Source organism: Camelus dromedarius, chromosome 23 (assembly GCF_036321535.1).
Source record: "Camelus dromedarius isolate mCamDro1 chromosome 23, mCamDro1.pat, whole genome shotgun sequence".
Classification (NCBI taxonomy): Eukaryota; Metazoa; Chordata; class Mammalia; order Artiodactyla; family Camelidae; genus Camelus; species Camelus dromedarius.
In genome coordinates, this window is record NC_087458.1 from 5,355,045 (window position 1) to 5,373,183 (window position 18,139).

The window sequence follows — 18,139 nt, forward strand, 5'->3', positions numbered from 1 at the left end:
TAAATTGGGAGCTCGAGACTTGCAGATACTAACTACTACATATATGTATAAAATAGATAAACAACAAGTTCATACTGTACAGCACAGGGAACTACGTATCTTGCAGTAACCTATGGTGAAAAAGAATATGAAACGAATATATATATGTTCTTGTATGACTGAAGCATTGTGCTGTGCACCAGAAATGGACATGACTTTGTAAACTGACTCTACTTCTATAAAAATACATGCACGCACATGAAACACGTGCAACAATTCCGTTTCCTTACCCGTAACATGACGTAATAGAGAACCTACATCCAAGGGCTGTTGGGAGACGTAACTGGGGAACAGTATGCTCCGCTCCTAGCAGGTGGTAAGCAAGTATTTCATCTTATGATTATCTTCATTTTCAAAACCAGCACCACCTCTCACTTCTGCTTTCCTCTTCTTCCAATCTTCTCGTGTCAGACCCGTACTTCCGGAGCCGCTGCCCCGTTTCCCCTGCGTCTAGAACCGTGTCCGTTTTAAGTCTCACCACCGTGTCCCCTGATCTCTCTTGAAGACAGTGAGGAAGAGTAAAAGAATGGACAAATGACAGGACACTTTGCAGGAAGGCAACAGAGCTTTATTGTTGTTGCGGGGACGGAGGAGGGAAGACCGGGATCCGGGATGGGCGCTCGGGCGCGCGGAGCACGCGGGACGCTCACGGGCCCTGCAGCCCCACGAAGAGAAGAGGGTTGGGAGCAGCTTCCCTGCGGGCCACGTCCTGCCCCCAGGTTCCCCCTGCGGATCTCTCTGCGATGCCCAAAGCCCGGGTCAGCAGCAGCCCCCGGAGCCTTCACAGCACCCGGGGCCCCCCGAGGGCTCGGGCTCACAGCAGTCGGGGCTCTGGTGCCGGCGCCGGTGGAAGAGGTGGCACCTGTGGTGGCTCGGGCAGCCGCCCCCGCCCCCCACGCCGCAGCCGCCCCCGGAGCTGACGCTGCAGCAGGAAGAGACTGGAGGGCACTTGGGGGGGCACTTGGGGGGGCACTTAGGGGCGGGGCACTTGGGCGGGGGCTGGCACTGCTGCTGGTTCTGCTGGCAGGACATCTCGGCAGGAGTTCAGTCAACCTGGAAGAGAACAATCACATGGTTTTGAGAGGTTAAATCAAGGGTCATGCTTTGTACCTCCGTTAGAATCAATCCATGGTAAATGAAATCCAGAACACGTGGGAAAGCGTCCAGAAGGAAATAAGATAAATCTTTTTCGAGTTAAAAGTACATGGATTGCAATCCCAACGTGTGAACATTTTATTCGCCTTGGAAGCAGGGATTCCACCATCGCCACAGCCCTGCGCGTTGTAGGCAAGTCTCGGAAGGGCCGAGGGCTTAACGTAAAAGAGGGCCCTAATCTCGGTGAGGTCCACGCATGCCTTTTAGCCCAGGGCAGCCTCCAGAGTGCAAAAGTTCTGAGGACTTCTTAAGCCACAATCTCTTCCTCTTTTTCTGAATTTTACTCCTGCTCAGCATGGCAGGAATCAAACCCTCTTTCCTCAGTCTCCCTCCTTCCTCTCCGCCCTTCTGTTCTGCTTGCCACCTCCCAGATGTCAACTCTTTCCTTGTCCTGCTCAGAACCTGCTCTGGCTCCATTTCCCACTCACCTCGGTCACAGGCGGGAGCACAGACTCGTCCTAGGGAGTCAGAGCGGATGAGCTGCTGCAGCCTGGGGATGACATTTATAGGCCCCAGACAGGGCTCTGGGAGGGGCGGGAGGTGGCTCTTGCACAAGCAGGCATGTGCTGGGTCATTCCTGACATTCCTCTGCTTCCCTGTCCCTGCTTCCCAGGAGGCCTGGGGAACTCCCAGGATCATGCTCTGGGGCAGGGTCTAAGGGGCTTTACCTGTCACAGTGTCCCACAGGCTGGGCCCTGGGGAGTAGACTTGGGATCTCAAGGAACCAGTGCCTGGACGAAGACTCTGTGTGTCCCCTGGGAACCTCAGGTCAAAGCCACAATCTGTTCATTTAAAATATTTTTTTGTCATTGAGGAAATGTTCCATTCGGAGTCCCTCCCACACTGCGGCTTGGTCTTTTGGGTCTGTCTGCTTTAGGTCCATGCCGTTTCCGGGCTGTTGGCTCAGGAGCCTTGAATTGGGAAGAACCCTGCCCATCCACTCATCCTCCCTGGGTCTGCCCTTCAGTGGGGACCCTGAGCCTCTGCTCCTCCCTCTGACATCTCCTAAGAGGTGGTCCTGGGGTCTTGATTTCTCTTTGTTGTGAGGACGGGGATGACTGACCTTATTCAGTCAAGGCAATGAATACTTAACTTGGTGAGAAGTAGGCAGACCGTGGAGGTCAGATCACTGGAACTAGCGTCCGGGAGCCCCGTGTACATTCCAGCCCTAGTACCCGACCCTGGAAATGCTGCTCAGTGTCCTGAGTGTCAGGGTTCCTTTCTCAGATGATGATTTTATTCATTGGTTTGAACATTAACTGAAAAATGAAGAGCCGTGTCTTGTCGTACATTTGGCACCTAGAAGATGCTTAATAACATACATCACAGTGAATGACTGGCACCCAGGCTTTTTGTGCAGAGTAAGGATGGGCACTTATGGTCCCGACTCTCAAAGCCACCGTTATCCCTAAACTATAATGAGAGCCCTGGGGAAGGTTCATCATGCTGAGGAGCCTCTGAACTGACAGCTCCGTTATCCTTGGGGTCTGGGTGGCGGCAGGGCTGATGTTGAGTAAGAGATTGAGTTCAGTTTGTCAGTGAGAAATGAGGAAGATTCTGGATAAGCCAGATCGATTTATTGGCTTGGAGAGCACACTGTGTGCTACTCATTGTACTGGGGACAGGGACAGAGCTGCACACAGAACAGAGGTGGCCTCACCCTCACTGAGGGCCCAGCACAAGGAGGAGAGGAGATGCTCTAAGCCCCTTTTCACCTCAAGGTGTCCCCTCTCCGATTTATTGTCTATTTTCAGATCCAGAGCCTGCCTGCCCTGTAAGGGCTTTCAGGTCAGGGGTGAAATGAATCAGCCCATGAACAAACTATTTAGTTAAATTCATTTAGCAGTTTGGTTGGGGTTTTTGCCCATCTGTCAGGAATTTGGGATTCAGAGGTGAATCAGGCTCAACCCCTGCCCTGAGCAGCACACAGTCCACTAGGCCTTTCGAAATTCTTCTTTGCTTGAGAAAAGTCCGCGAACTCCAGAGAGGATGGTTCGAATCTTCTCCTGCATCACTTTTCTGCAATGAGATGTGTGGGGCGCTTTGATTAGTTCACTCTGTCTTAGCAGCTGTCATCCTAAGCTTCCTCATTCTCTGACGGTGTCTGGAACCAGGATGGAGTGTGACTAGGAGTGTACGTGTAGGGAGGGGGGCGGTCAGGGAGGTACACCCATGTGGGCACCGCGCACAATGGGACTTAGACTGGAAGTTGAATAGAAAAGCACAAAAGAGCCAGTTCCCTGAGCTGTCTGTGCCGGGGGAATGGCAGCACTTCCCTGCCCCCTCTCTGAGCCTCATCCCCGTGTCATGACCTGACAGGGGAAGGAACATGCTGATTCATGAGCAGACCTGCTGCCTGGGCTTCCCCCTCGGTATTTTTAATGTTGTAGATATTTGTGTTCGTCTCCACAGGTGTGGCTCCCATCAGAATGTGAGAGCCAGTGAGTAAAGAAAGACTTCTCTTGTCCTCCTGGGTCCAGCAGAATACCTGGCACACCTGGTTGTTAATAAAGAAACACATTGGCTGTATATACACATAGTGATGAACGCCATGGTGAAGCTTGCCTCCAAGCCCACCGAGCCTGGGAATTCATACCTGCCAGGAGGGTATCTCTGAATGTCTCCTGAGTCTCTCCCCCTGAATGTCTTGCTAGGACCTCAATCTAACCCCGTCCCAACATTCATTCCCTTTCCGTCCTGTGGTCCTTTCCCTGATCACAGGACTTGATGTCTCGGTGTAACCCTTGGTTTATTTATTTTCTCTATTGTACACATACAAAGAGACATCAATTCTTGGAGATTCTCCCGGAATAATTCTCCTCTGTCCACCCTCCCATTCCTACTCCTTCCATCCTGTCCCACCCACAAAGCCTGGAGTGACAAGTGTGACCACCCATCTCGTAAGGGCCTGGTAGGCGGTGATCCAGGGCCTTGGAGCCTCAGCCTGTGACCAGCTTCCTGGGAATCTCAGGCCATCCAAGACTCATCTTCAGGAAAGGGTGTGCCTTGCTGGAGGCCCGTCCAGTGAGGAGCCTGGGTGCACGTATGGTTTTCCAGGAAGACAAGACCGCAGGGAGAGGAATGTCAGGAACAGTCCTACTCCTCCCTTGGTTGTGCAAGAGCTGCCATTGCAACTTCCAGAGACCAGGCTCATCTCTGAGCCCAGCCTGGGGACTCCCTATAAAAGGTATCCCTGGTCCTTCCTCCTCATCATCTCTCACACCTCAGGAACCAGAACCTACTCTGAGGCCGGTGCTGGTAAGAGAGTCTGTGCCAGCCCAAGGGAGGGCTGTGGGTTTTGGGAGAAGAAGGGCTTGGAACGTATTCCCACCGTGGTGAATGAAAGAACAGAGCAGGCTGAAGGGGACGCGTCAGGGGCTGAACCATAGCAGGAGGTCTGGGCAGAGCAGGGCTCAGCCTTGGGGAGAGAGTCCTGTGGCCAGAGGGAGCGGGAACAGCTCCTCCAAGGCTCTGTTGATTGGCCCCTGGACAGCAGGTTTCATACCTACACTTGGTGCATCTAAAGAGGAGGGGCCTCTGCCTAGTTGCGAATTCATTTCTTAGGATCAGACTGTGTGAATAACATAGTGACAAACCGATCTTGGTACATAGCATACATTCTATGCACAGGACCTAAATGCCAACTGTACACATTTATGGGGCTTTGGCTCAGGAGTGAGAGCATGCTTTGCAGACGGGTTACCAGCAGAGTAATAATGGTTTGAGAATAGAAAATATTTTTATTCTATGCTTGATACATTTGATCTGATTTTAATTTTACTTTAAGGTTGCTTTAACTCCTGCCGAGATGTCCTGCCAGCAGAACCAGCAGCAGTGCCAGCCCCCGCCCAAGTGCCCCGCCCCTAAGTGCCCCCCCAAGTGCCCCCCCAAGTGCCCTCCAGTCTCTTCCTGCTGCAGCGTCAGCTCCGGGGGCGGCTGCGGCGTGGGGGGCGGGGGCGGCTGCCCGAGCCACCACAGGTGCCACCTCTTCCACCGGCGCCGGCACCAGAGCCCCGACTGCTGTGAGCCCGAGCCCTCGGGGGGCCCCGGGTGCTGTGAAGGCTCCGGGGGCTGCTGCTGACCCGGGCTTTGGGCATCGCAGAGAGATCCGCAGGGGGAACCTGGGGGCAGGACGTGGCCCGCAGGGAAGCTGCTCCCAACCCTCTTCTCTTCGTGGGGCTGCAGGGCCCGTGAGCGTCCCGCGTGCTCCGCGCGCCCGAGCGCCCATCCCGGATCCCGGTCTTCCCTCCTCCGTCCCCGCAACAACAATAAAGCTCTGTTGCCTTCCTGCAAAGTGTCCTGTCATTTGTCCATTCTTTTACTCTTCCTCACTGTCTTCAAGAGAGATCAGGGGACACGGTGGTGAGACTTAAAACGGACACGGTTCTAGACGCAGGGGAAACGGGGCAGCGGCTCCGGAAGTACGGGTCTGACATGAGCCACCAGAGCTCTGGCCGCTGGGCAGGGGCAGCGGTCTGCAGTGTGGGGGCTCCAGCTGCTGTCACGGTCTGGGGGTTCCGGCTGCTGCTCTGCGGGCTGCTGCTGACCTCAACCATGCAGAGCACTGAGGAGCAGCCTGGTGTTTAGCCTGTTCTCTCATGTGCTTTCCTTCTGGGCTCTTATCAACTGAATAAAAAGGCAAAGTCTCACTCTCAAGAGCCATCAATTTTACACCTTGGATTTGCATTCTTTCGGCCTCATGTCAATTTCTCAGATTGTTGAAAAATGTTCTAAAGCATGTACTTTGCAACTGTAAATTTACTTTCAAGTCCTGATTTGATTGGTGGTTTCTATTTCATTTCTCTTCTCTTTTGCCTAAATCCCAATCCTTTTTCCTAGATAGAAAGACAGACTAACAGCTTTTACTGACCTGAAGAAAAATCAACCAATTAAGCTTTAATGAACTAATTTTTAATGTGTGCATATCTTCAAGAACATCTAAAATTCTGCCATGTTCATATGAAGCCAACAATAAGGATGGACTAGAATTCCAAGATGAGTCTAACTTTAAAAGAAAATATTAGCAGAGTGTAGGGGAAGTGAGGACATATTGGTCAGAGTACTTCCAGTTGGAAGATAAATAAAATTCTGGAATCGACAGCACAGAATGGTGATTATAGGTAACACTGTACTATATGTTTAACAGTTGTCAACAGAGGAGATGTTAAAAATTCTTACCACAAAAAGGAAAGAGTAGTTATGTGACATAGTAGAGATGTTAGCTAACACAAAGATGGAGATCATATTGCAACATACAAATGTATCAAATCAACTGATTTTACAGTTTAAACTTACGCAGTGTTACATGTCAATTATATCTCAAAAAAGCTGGAAAAAAATTAATAATGAAAAATAGCCATGTCACTCAAGTGGTTTGCACAGAAGATCCTATTTACTTGAATAAAAATGTGCTTATCGCTTCCTACATATATCTTTAAGGCAATCTCCCTCTTTCTCCCTGGCTGTTTTTAAGAGAGTTAAGATAACAGACTATTTACAGCTCCACCTGGGAACTGATGGAGAAAACTGATCTTCGTAGCTGTTCACAAGAGTTGTAATGTGCACGTACAGAGTCTGGTTAAGTAAAGTACTATTGAAACCCAGAACTTTTTTTTTTTTTTTTAAAGAAGCTTATTTACAGAGACTCCCTCTGTCTTACAGATGGGGAGCCCCTTGTTACAGAGCTCTGTGCCCTCTGAGGGAGGCAGAAGCCTTGGACATAGCTGCAGACGCATCTTAGCCCTATGGCCACGCGGGGGACGGAGTGAATTCACTGAGAGGAAGCACTGAGGTGAGCATCAGCATGGCTCCCTCGGGCTTCCCGAGAAACTTCTTTTCAAATAAATCGAATTTCCTGTTATTGCTCTTGCACGTGCCGCCACTTGAAATTACATTTTTATTTCTTTTCCTTTGTTAAATGCCTCTCACCCTCTCCCTACAGCAGATTGTACGATGTCATTTGTATTATATAAGCTTCAGGCTGTCAGTGTCCAGTCATGAAAATGGAGACCACTCTGGCTATTTGAAACAGATGAGGGTTTCATATAAGGAATTTGTTATGGAAGTCTTGGAATAAGAAAAATAAGTTCCAGGGATGTAACGTGCGATCCCATGACAACAGCTAGCGATGTATAGAAAATTGTTGAGAGTAAACTCTCAGAGTTCTCATCACAAGGAAAGGTTTTTTCCTTTTATTCCTGTCTTACTGTTTCTCTATGGGAAGATGAATGTTAGCTGAACCTATTGTGGTAATCATTTCACAATATACATAAATCTAATCATCGTGCTGAATGCCTTAAACGTACAGTGGTGAATGGCAATTGTTTCTCAATAAAACTGGAAAAATAAATAAAATCATCAAACTCAAAAACAAAAGTCTTGGAGGGGCTGAAGAAATAAAAAGTCCACTTGGGAATTACCCAGAGACCTGGAAGCATCAGAGGCCGGGCAGCTCTGCCCAGACTCCTGGGTGCAGTCCTAGGACTTGCTAAATAGCTGTGTTTGCTCAGGAGGGAACTGGAAACAAAACCACACCCCCTTGATCCACCCCCACAGAAAGCCCTCATGGAATGGCTCCCAGAACATTAGTGGAAATTCTGGTCCTGCATTTTTCAGAATGATGTAGTGGGACTGGGGAAAGTGTGGAAGACAGTGGCTGGCATGGCAAGGAGCTGGTGTGATGGGGTCACAGCCTTTCTGGGATGCAATTCGTTTGGATGAAAAGAAAACCCCTATTTCTTGCCGTACACATCTGCCTTCAGTCTTTCTGCTCAGGGCTGATAGCAGCTGAGGTCATCTCGTATGGCTGATGGGGGACGGCAGACGGCGCTGCCAGCAAAACTAGCCAACGTCCAGTTAGCGCCTGCTCACATGTCAGGTGCGTGCTTTGCTTCACATTAATATTTGCTTGGACTGTTTATTCAAAAGATATTTATTAAGTACCTACTGTGTTCCAAGAGCAGTTCTAAGATCTAATATAGATGTGAACAAAACAGACAAAAATTTCTCCTTCATTGAACTTAGATTCTAAGATGGGAAGACAGATGACCAACAAAATGAATAAGAAAAAATATTCAATTTGCTCATCCAATAGCTATGTTCTGAGTGCACTTGAATGAGGCTCTGTGATAGAGCAGTGAACACAGGGGATAAAGGTACTTACCCAGTAGGGTTTACATTTTGATGGAAGAAAGTGGAAAATACACACATACATAAAATACATAATGGGTTATAAACTCTATGGAGAAAAATAAGACTTGGAAGAGGGACAGGGAGAACCAGCAGGTATGGATGATAGCCTTAAACACGGTCACCAGCAAAGGTTTCCCTGAAGTCACATTTGAACCAAGAGCTAAAGGAGGTGAGCAAGTCAGCCACCTCCAAAGTGTCAGAGCATTTGGGGCAGAGAAAAAAGCAAGAGCAAAGTTCCCAAAGCCCAGAGTGTCAGCCAAACCGCAAAGAGCCCAGCGTGGCCGGGGGCGCAGGGAAGGGGAGGGTGTGGGCCAGGAAGTCAGGGGAGGAGCGTGTGGAGCCCTGAGGTCAGGTGTGGGAAGCCCTCTGCAAGTGGCTGCGAGGACCGATGTGCGCTTTTCCCAAGAACAGAATGAGAAGTCATTCCGATGTTTTCAGCTGAAGAGTGACACGATCTGACTATTAATGCCTCCACTTCACAGATAAGGGAAACAGAGGAAAGTTTAACAAATCACCTAAGATCACACTACTAGGAACTGGCAGAGCTGTGACAAGAACTGGGCATCCTCTGCCAAGAAAAGGCATACGTTCATAGAATTGCAGTTAGCCGTTTGTGTGGAGGTCTTGGAAGGGCCGGGATGAAAGCTAACACATGCTGTTTGCACTGGAAGGATGGATGGAAAGGTTGGGAGGGAGGGGTCCAAGAGAGAATGAGCCAGTGGCTTCCACCTTCAGGAATATATTAAGGGAACATGGAAACTCCCTGTATCCTTGAAATGCCAAGATGAGGCAGTTTCTATGGAAAATTTCAGGACCTTAAGACCAAGGGCAATTAAATACCTCTACAAAGTGCTACGCAAACCTGAGGGACGTGTTACCCTGTGTGTGTTACATAAGAATAACTGGATTAGGGAAGAGTGGGCCCCAGGGGCTGCTTCAGTAGAAAGAGGAATATTTGGGCACCAGAGTTCCCTAGCCTTGCCACCAAGATGGCTCTGGTGTTGTCTTGCCCTGTGTCCTTGGCCAAGGCACAGCCCAAGGGCCTCTGACCCAGCTGGGCTGGGGTTCTCACACTTCAACGACCCACACGTGCACACAGTGGGAGTCCTGTGCGACCCTCCCCCACGTATGGGAAATGCTTGCTGCTCCATGGAGAGCACTCCTTAGAGGACCTTCACTGGCTCCTCTTGTGGTCTTGGTGGGGCTGGGCCCTGGGAAGAAGGCAAGGAGGCGGCTAGGTGAGCCTCCCTAGCAAGCCTGCTCAGTGGCCGCGTGTTGAAATGGAACGTGAGCTGGATGGGATTCAGAAATTCCGGTCCAGGATCTGCTCCTACCTGGCTGTATGGCCTTGAGCAAGTTGTTTTTTTATCTTTTCTCTGTGGGCCTCAGTTACAGTAGAGGGGCTGAGGTCTTATCCCACCCTCCATTCCGTGAGTCTACAATACAATCTCCTAATAATCTAGGAGGAACCTCCAACTGTCACTGGGACAATGGTGCAGCAGATCTCAGAGCTGAGTTGGGAACAGAGACACACAGACATGGATGGGGTCTAAGGGACGGGGTTCCTGCACCATCTTCTCCAAGATGTGAGACTTCGCTTGGACACCAAGGTCCCTGTGCCCTCCCCATCTCGGGTGTGTGGCTTCTCACTTCCTCTTTTCCGCAGAAAAGGAAGGACTCAGATTTCACCCTCAGGGCACCCCCAGATCAAGAAAAGTTCCCAGGATGAGGGGAGACCAGGCCCTGCCCTCAGGGAACAACCTGTCAGTTTGGGTACTTCCCCCTCTCATCTCCTGTTCGGGGCTGGGTGAGTAGCACAGAGTTAAAATCTGGATTCAGTTCACACACTCAGGAGCACAACTTCAAATACACAGTCGCTGTCAGGATTCGTGGACGCTGGTGCTGAGAGGGACCTTAGAGGTAACCCAGTATACAGTTCCCGACCATCCAGACGGCAAACCCTGAAGGGAGCCAAGCAGAGGGACTGCCCAGAGCTCTGAAGACCACAGGTCTTCCTAAGAAGAACAGCCCACTTGGCCAGATGACACAGGTGTTGACCCATCTTATGACACGGGCCAGACCCCATGACATGTTTTAGTTCCCTCCACCTCAGAGACGCCGTGATTCTGAATCTGTGATCCTGTTACTCAGTGAATTCATGATTCTCTTCACCTATTCCCCTGTGAGTCGACTGGACTGTTATCATGTGAGTCCACAGTCTCTGGTTCTATGAGCTGGTATCCAAAGAGACAAATGGGGCCTTTTGGGGAGAGCCCTGTGACTCACCTTGGCACTTCTATCTGTCACCTGACAAGTCCATGCCTTGCCTCCCCAGTCTATAAAATGGGTGGGGCACAACCCACCCACCCGTGGTGGTGGCACCTGAAAGCAGTATCTCTCACCAGGGATGTTAGTGCGACCTGAAGATGTCAGTCCCATTAGTGAGAGCCTGGTCCCACGGAGCAGGAAGCGAGCTGGGCAGAGCTCACAGATAGCACGAGCAGTAGTGGAGCTTCTGCTGCTTGCTGTGCGATCTTGGGCAAGTTGGCTTGTTTTTATTTGAGGCTCTATTGCAGGAACTAAATTTAATGAGCTATCCCGTGTGAAGTGTCTGACCCCAACAAGAGAGCATCTCTTTCCTCTTCCCTTCATGAAATATCAGGCCTGGGTGTCCGCTGAGGTGGGACACACAGGAGAGCAGGTAATGGAATGTCCCGAAACCACATCCCTCCCCATGGAGAAGGGGCGTGGCGGGCTTCACAGAGGAGGCTGCGGAGTGTTACAAGTCCCCCAGACACAGGAAAGGAGGAAGCAAGAAACTTTCCAAGCTCCTTCCTGCTTCCTTTAAATTGTTCAGGGCAGACCTGACAAGACCTGGCTTGGAGTAGGGAGCTGTCCACGAACTAGTGGGAATGGAGGATTCATTATGGACACATGCAGGAGAGCCTTTTACCCGAGAGGCCACAGAGCCCATGGCGGGGTCTGCACTGGATGGTCTGGGGGAGTGGCAGTTTGGAATCAGCGCTAGTCTCAGGATCCAGATAACCTGCTGCATTGGGCAACCCGGCACGGCCCAGTGGGAAGGGCGGGGGCTCTGAAACTAGACATGGTTGGATCCTGATGATCCTCTGCTGACTACCAATGGCCTGACCTTGGTGAAACGGGTAGGCCTTTGGATCTTGGTTTTTCTCTTCTTTAAAAACAGGGCTAGTACAACCTACCTCACAGGATTATTGTAAAAATAAAATGAAATAACACAGGTAAAGAATCCAGGACAGTATTCAGTACATTCAGTACATTAAGCACATAAGTGCTTAATACATATATCCCCATCTCTCTTCCTACTTCGACTGCCCTGGGGAGAGGAGAGGAGGCAGAGGCCCAGGGACAGTGCTGTGTCCAGAAATAAAAGGCAACACGTTGGAGTGATCAAGACTACATCTGAATTCCAGCTTTTCTGTTAACTCGATTTGTGACAATGGGTAAATTCCTTAATCTTCCAGGGCCTCAGTTACAGGGCCGTCTGTCAATGTATGTGCCTCATGAACTGTTTGGCACATAAAGAGCACTCAATTCAATGTTAGATTCTACCATTATTTTTATCCCATGGTGCTCATTTGGCTGGAATTCCCCTGTGCTGGGTCCTGGGGGATCCAGACCTGGTAGTGAGGTCCAGGATGGTGAGGATTAGGGAGGTCACAGGGCACGAGAAAGCTGAGCATGGGGAGGTCACAGGGCACGAGAAGGAGAGGAAAGACAGTTTACATAAAGAGCCTGGCATCTCGGATCATCAAGTACCGAAGTTTCCCAAAGAAAGTTAGAATAACCAGCTGGTCCACGGGAGAAGCCATTTCTCGGGGGCGTTGCTGCCACACTGAGGCTGAGACCAACCTCTATGTGCCCAGCAACCCAGACCAGCAGGAGACCCCATGGGAGCCTTCAGAAAGAACACAATGTTAAAGGTGGGAAGAGGCAGTGTAGCTTTTGGTACAATGTTTGAAAAATTGAGACACTAACCACATCTTGGACAAGTCTCTGAAGACTCAAGTGACCTAGAAATAGCCTCACAGGGACAGCTCTCCTAGGCGTCTCATCTCTCATAACTTCTAGGAGAAGAAGACTGATCTGTTTCATGAAGATGCAGGAGGAATCTTTATCTCATGTTTGGGAAAATTCAACATCAGGCAGAGACATGCCCTGTGTCTGACTGAAGAGCCGAGCAGACTGGGGAGGAATCTCACCAACGCAGTGCCAGCCCTTCTCCTCGTGATCTCGTGCTTCCTTCAGATGCCATTAAATTGCCTCATTGCTGCTCTATAAAAGGTGTCCCCAGCTGCCAGTTCCTCAGATCACTGGCTTCTTCCAGCCCTGCTCCTATTAGCAAAGAGGGTAAGTCCATGCCTGGGGTAGTGACACAGCAAGGAAGAGAGGCTTGGTGACGCTGGCATGGAGAATGGGGGGTTGAGCGCTGTCAGGACTAGACACTGAGGTCGTGGCAGCAGCTGGTTGGATGCGCAGATCCTGGGGTGTGAGAGGAGAGGCCAAGCTGTCAGTCCTGTGTGAGAGGGCTTTTTCCAGAAAACTGGGGCATCCCCCTCTCTCCGTCTCTGGATGCAGAGGTGCAGTCCCCTCTTGGGTCCATCAGTGAGGTGCGGTGACAGTCCAGCTGATCCAAAGAGCAAAAGGTTGAACCTTACTCAAACTTGGCCTTGTCAGGCTCTGCCAGGCTCAGCTGGAGACTCAGGTTGGCTCAGGGTCTGGTGATACAAATCTGCCTTCCCCAGACCCTGGCTGGCCAAGCAGAGGGAAGAAGGGAAACCATTCTTAGGAGGATTGGTGGTGAGGAAAAGCCAGCTGGGAAACAACAATTTCCCAAGGAGAGCTCACCGTGCAGACGCGGAAGTGAGGAAGAAGAGAGGAGGCCTGGAGAGTTGGGTAGAAACACAGGTATCAATCACGCTTTCAAGTCTTTCATTTTCCATTTTGGAAATGGAGACCCACTGGGCAGAAGTGACTTGTGCAAAGGCACACAGCCAGGTAGAGGCACAAGAGCTCAGGTCAGGATCCCTGGCTCTGTGTCCACCTAAATGCCAGGTCTGGGTGCCTGTGACCTCCTCAAAAAGACCTCCGCTTTTAAACTATTCTTTCTGAAGGGGGTGCTGTAAGTTTCCTGAGAAGCCTTCCTAGTTCTGATAAGACCTTTCTTTTCAGACTTTGCAAAGCCACGGAAAGATGTATGACCAGCAGAAGCAAGCACAGTTCCCTCCATCTTGTGTGAAAGGTTCGGGATTGGGGGCTGCGAAAACCACCAAAGGTACTTCTGTAAGAGGTCCTGCTCCATGCCAGACTCAAGCCTGTGTGAAATGCCCAGCTCCGTGCTCAACCCAAACCTACGTGAAATGCCCGGCTCCGTGCCAGACTCAGACCTACGTGAAATGTGCAGCTCCCTGCCAGACGTATGTGACGTGCCCAGCTCCGTGCCAGACAACCTACGTGAAATGCCCAGCTCCCTGCCAGACGTATGTGACGTGCCCAGCTCCATGCCAGAAGACCTATGTGAAGTGCCCGGCCCCCTGCCAGACCCAGACCTACTATGTCCAGGCGCCTTCTCCCTGCCAGACCTACTACGTTCAGGCTCCTGCAAGGGGCTCAGGGCCCCAGTGTGGTGTCCCTGATCCATGCTCTGCTCCCTGTTCCACCAGCTACTGCTGCCTGGCTCCCCGGACCTTCGGGGTGAGCCCCCTGAGACGCTGGGTCCAACGGCCCCAAGGCTGGAATTCAGGACCATCTGGTTGCTGTGAGGCTTCTGGGTGCGGCAGCTGCGGGTGCGGCAGCTCTGGGTGCTGCTGCTTGGGAATTATTCCCATGAGATCCCGAGGTCCCGCATGCTGCGATCACGAGGATGACTGCTGCTGATAAGTGCAGAAGAACAGCCCTGCTCTACCTCCTGGGACGCTCACCAGCCTCTGCTCCCCTCCCTGTATTCCCAGTGGTGCTGAATCTCATCGCTTCACCTCCCTGCTCTGCTTCTTTATCAAGGCAGCCTGCCAGAGTTAGCGCAACTCCCAAGCTTTGGCAAGAATAAAGCTCTGAAAGCAATTCATAGTGACTTCCTGTCTATTTATTTGGTTCATATTTATGCTTTTCTATCAGAAGCTCATCCACCCTCCTCCCAACTCTTGCTTCTCAACAAAAGGAAGGGTCTGCAGGGGCACGAACACGCAGATCGATCTGGTGCAATCACAGCCCAGGATCCCTATGCCTCCCGGAACTCTGTGAATAAACTTCCCTACGCGAGTTAGCAGAATCACAGGCTGGAGATTTACGGGTGGAGGGGTGCTCTTTTTTGCCCTCTGATCAGTCTGAGGAGTGGGCTTGGCCATGGTGAGGCCCTCACGGCAGTGTGGTTGCTGCGTGAACTCGGAGCTCATCGTCCTGGCTGGTGCAGGGACTGCAGAACCAGATGTGTCCCTGCTGCTATGTGCGTGGCTTGAACCCATGGCGGACCTTACGGGTTATGTTTTCTCCTCCGATGTCATAGAGTAAAGACCTGAGGGAAGAGGCTGGGACTGGCCTGAAGCAGGTAGACATTCCCCATGTCAGCCCTGGGGAGACAGCCCAGGGAGTGAGTGAGCGGTCTCCAACAGGAAGCTAAGCCTCATGGACAAGCGTCTGAATCCCAAGGCTGGGCACCCTTCCTCGTCAGCGCTTCCTTCTCCATTGCTTTGCTACCTCTGGAGGGTTCAAACTAGATTTGTATGACTAGAGACTGCAAACCCACACATTAAAACATGGGAGAAGGATAAGTGATGTTCAGAGCAACCCTGCAAGGCCTGGTGCTTGAGCATAGGGGGCAATGTATTTGGAAAATGCATAAACAAATGTTTTTATAAAAGCAGAGAATCTCATGTTTGTTTCTAAGCAATCTCTGTTGAGTCACCCTGGGACACTTGCAGAAAATTATGTGGACTACTATGCTGCCTTGAAACATCTAAACCATCTTTAGCTCCACAAATCATACTCCACCCCTCCACCCAAAGCCCATAAACCTGCAGCCTAATCGCCGGACACCCACTCAGGGATGGAGGCAGCCTTGCCCAGAACTGTGACCTTCTCTTGTACCAAGTGGCACCTGCACTGTAGGAGGTCAGCCTGCTGCTTGTTCTGCAATTAACATAAGCATGGAATGTTTTTTTCACATTCATTATTTAAAAATTAGATAAGTAGCATGAGCTATGTAAAAACTTTAATAGTCCAGATATTTATGGATAAAAATGAAAAGTACCTTTCAACTTCCAGGTCCACACCCTTTTCCAGAAATGACCATACTCAGTTTGTTTTATAACCATTTAGACCTTTGGCTAGATATTGCTTGTGCATAAACCACACAGAGATAAAAAAATTCCTGAGGCCTCCGTGGCCTAGTTTCTGGGAGAATGGCACCCCAAAAGCCCAGCCCAGCACTGATGTATCAAAAAATGCTGTAGGGAACCTATTTCAAAACCTGTAACATACTCGTAATGATCCCATTTTCCCTCCTATTAATTCTCCCACATCCTACTGCTGCCCAGGAGCCTCTCATGAAACGCGCCCATGTGCTCTCTAACATCCAGAAACTGTGGCTTCTTTTATCTCGTTCTCCCTCCTCCTCCTCCGCCCTCCCCGATCGGACTCGGATCTGGTCCTGGTTGTGCAGCCCGAGTCTCTCCAGCCTCTTTGTTAGTTTCCTCCGGCCTCTACACACTCCTCGGGTTCTCCACTCCACAGGCACTGACCCAGGAACAAAAAACCTCTCCTTTCCTCTCCGGATGTCATAACTCTCTCTAGCCCATTCTATTGGTCTTGTATAAAGAGGGCAGAAGGGATTCTAAAGCTTAAAAGACGAATATAATTTTCTTTGGCAGGGAGTGATGGTTGAAGGAAAGGCAGGGAGCAACACATGCATCAGTAAATCTCAATCGATTCGCTATTTTAAAGACTTCCTTTTTCATGACCTCGGATCACAATAGATATTGTTCTGTGAAACCTTTTTTATTTACTAAGTGAATACTGAACATTGGTTTTGGTGAGTGCCTATAATTGCGTGTGTCTTGTTCTTTTTGTTGTCTGTTTCCATTTCCAACACTTCCATAGTGTCGCTAGTCAATGATTTATTTAACCCGTTATTTCCCTTTATGATATATATTTTGGGATCTCTCTGCATCTCTCTGTCATCTCTGTCTGTCTCTGCTATTAAGAATTTTTAAAGATGTTCTTAAAGTTTTAAATTGAAATAAAACACACAGAAGTACATAAATCATGAGTGTATTACTCAATGAATACACCTCTGCAACCACCAACTAGACTTCAGCAAGTAAATGTCATGCTGAAAACAGGGAAATAAAAATCAGATGCCAATGAAATAGGGGGCTAAATTTGGAGGCATGAGATGGAGTAGAAGAGAAGTATCTGCCTATGACTCCAGGACCGTGGGGAGCGCTGTGCCTGTGTCTGTAGAAGAGATGATGCAAAGAGGAGCTGCAGCTGATGGAATCCAGGCTTTCCAGGCGTCCAGGGTGAGAACCCAGGGGCGCTTCCCAGCACCCGGCAGTGGAGACCACCCCCTCTTACACTGGCCTCAGGAGACTGAGAGCCTGAGACCGGAACTTGAGCAGCCCTCATGAACCTGACCGGTCTGGAAAATCTAGAAGTAACTTTTATGTCTGATTTCCATCCATTCATCTCATAAATAGGTGTTGAACATCTGTTTTGTTCCAGGCACCATCTCCACTGTGTTGGAGTTTATAGCAGAGAGAAAGAAGAAGCGATCAAACACTCCAGCAAATAAAGGTAAAGACGCACAGCTATGGAGAAGGGGTACCAGGTGCCCTGACGGCCTGTAGTAGGCAAATTGTAGCTGGTCGGGGAGACCAGAAAAGACTTTTCTGAGGAAGTTCAGCTTGATTGCAAGGTTGAGTGGGAATTCATTATAGAGCAGGAAGGCAAGACTTTTCCAGGCAGAGGGAGAAGCGTGAACAAGGTCTCTGGGGGAGGAGGGAGCCTGCCCAGGGTAAGGAGCTGATGGGAGAGGGTGCGAGATGAGGCAGCAGGGGCAGGAGGGCCTGGTGGGTCGTGCTGCGGGTGGTGTCAGCGGAGGTGTCAGCGGATGTATCCACGGAGTCAAAGGGAGCCACTGAGAGGTTTCAAGTAGGCAGGTGATACCACATGATTTGAGCCTATTAAAGCTTATTTCTTTCTGCAGAAAGAAATTCTTCTGCAGAAATTTCTTTCTGCAGAAAGAAATTCCGTTTTTAGAGCATATAAGAGAAGATCTAAAACAATCTCTAGTGGCATTAGTTCACCTGGCTCTTGCCCAGCCCTGCCCGGGGTAGCTACCCCTCTGGCTCGGTAGATTTCCTGACTCCTGATTCCTCAAATACATTTCTCGCGGACTCACTATGAATGATTTAAAGAGAACGGCAAGTCCAGAATGTGCACTCAAACCCCTGGGAGACAGGGAAGAGGTTCCTGGGACAGGCTGAGATGCTGCTCTCCTGGGCTCTGCTATGCACGCGCTTCCCCACAACTTCCTGGGATAGAAACCCCTGCAGAGTGGACTCCTCACCCCACTTCCCTGTGTAGGATAGCTTGCAACGATGTTTCCTCTTGCAGGAAAATGCCTGTGCCAAAATGACTGACAAGCAAGGCTGATACATACAGACAGACTTCTTAACACTTCCCAAAATAAATAAATAAAAATATAGTCACATGCAGT

At 50.1% G+C, this 18,139-nt stretch overlaps 3 protein-coding genes across 3 annotated transcripts; 2 read left to right on the forward strand and 1 right to left on the reverse strand.

Annotated features, from left to right (window-relative positions):
- Positions 1-591: 591 nt before the first annotated feature.
- LOC105093912 (late cornified envelope protein 2D-like) lies at positions 592-1,658 on the reverse strand. Its single transcript, XM_064477634.1, has 2 exons — positions 1,623-1,658; positions 592-1,092 (listed from the first exon to the last, which is right to left on the reverse strand). The coding sequence occupies exon 2, from the start codon at positions 1,069-1,071 to the stop codon at positions 799-801; it is 273 nt and encodes a 90-aa protein (XP_064333704.1). The 5' UTR covers positions 1,072-1,092; positions 1,623-1,658; the 3' UTR covers positions 592-798.
- Positions 1,659-5,002: 3,344 nt separating this feature from the next.
- On the forward strand, positions 5,003-5,482 carry LOC116148208 (late cornified envelope protein 2D-like). The gene has a single exon (XM_064477635.1). It carries the CDS (start codon positions 5,003-5,005, stop codon positions 5,273-5,275), a length of 273 nt encoding a protein of 90 aa, XP_064333705.1. The 3' UTR covers positions 5,276-5,482.
- An 8,119-nt stretch (positions 5,483-13,601) lies between these two features.
- Positions 13,602-14,430, forward strand: KPLCE (KPRP N-terminal and LCE C-terminal like protein). The gene has a single exon (XM_010985833.3). The coding sequence runs from the start codon at positions 13,618-13,620 to the stop codon at positions 14,299-14,301; it is 684 nt and encodes a 227-aa protein (XP_010984135.1). The 5' UTR covers positions 13,602-13,617; the 3' UTR covers positions 14,302-14,430.
- Positions 14,431-18,139: the final 3,709 nt, after the last annotated feature.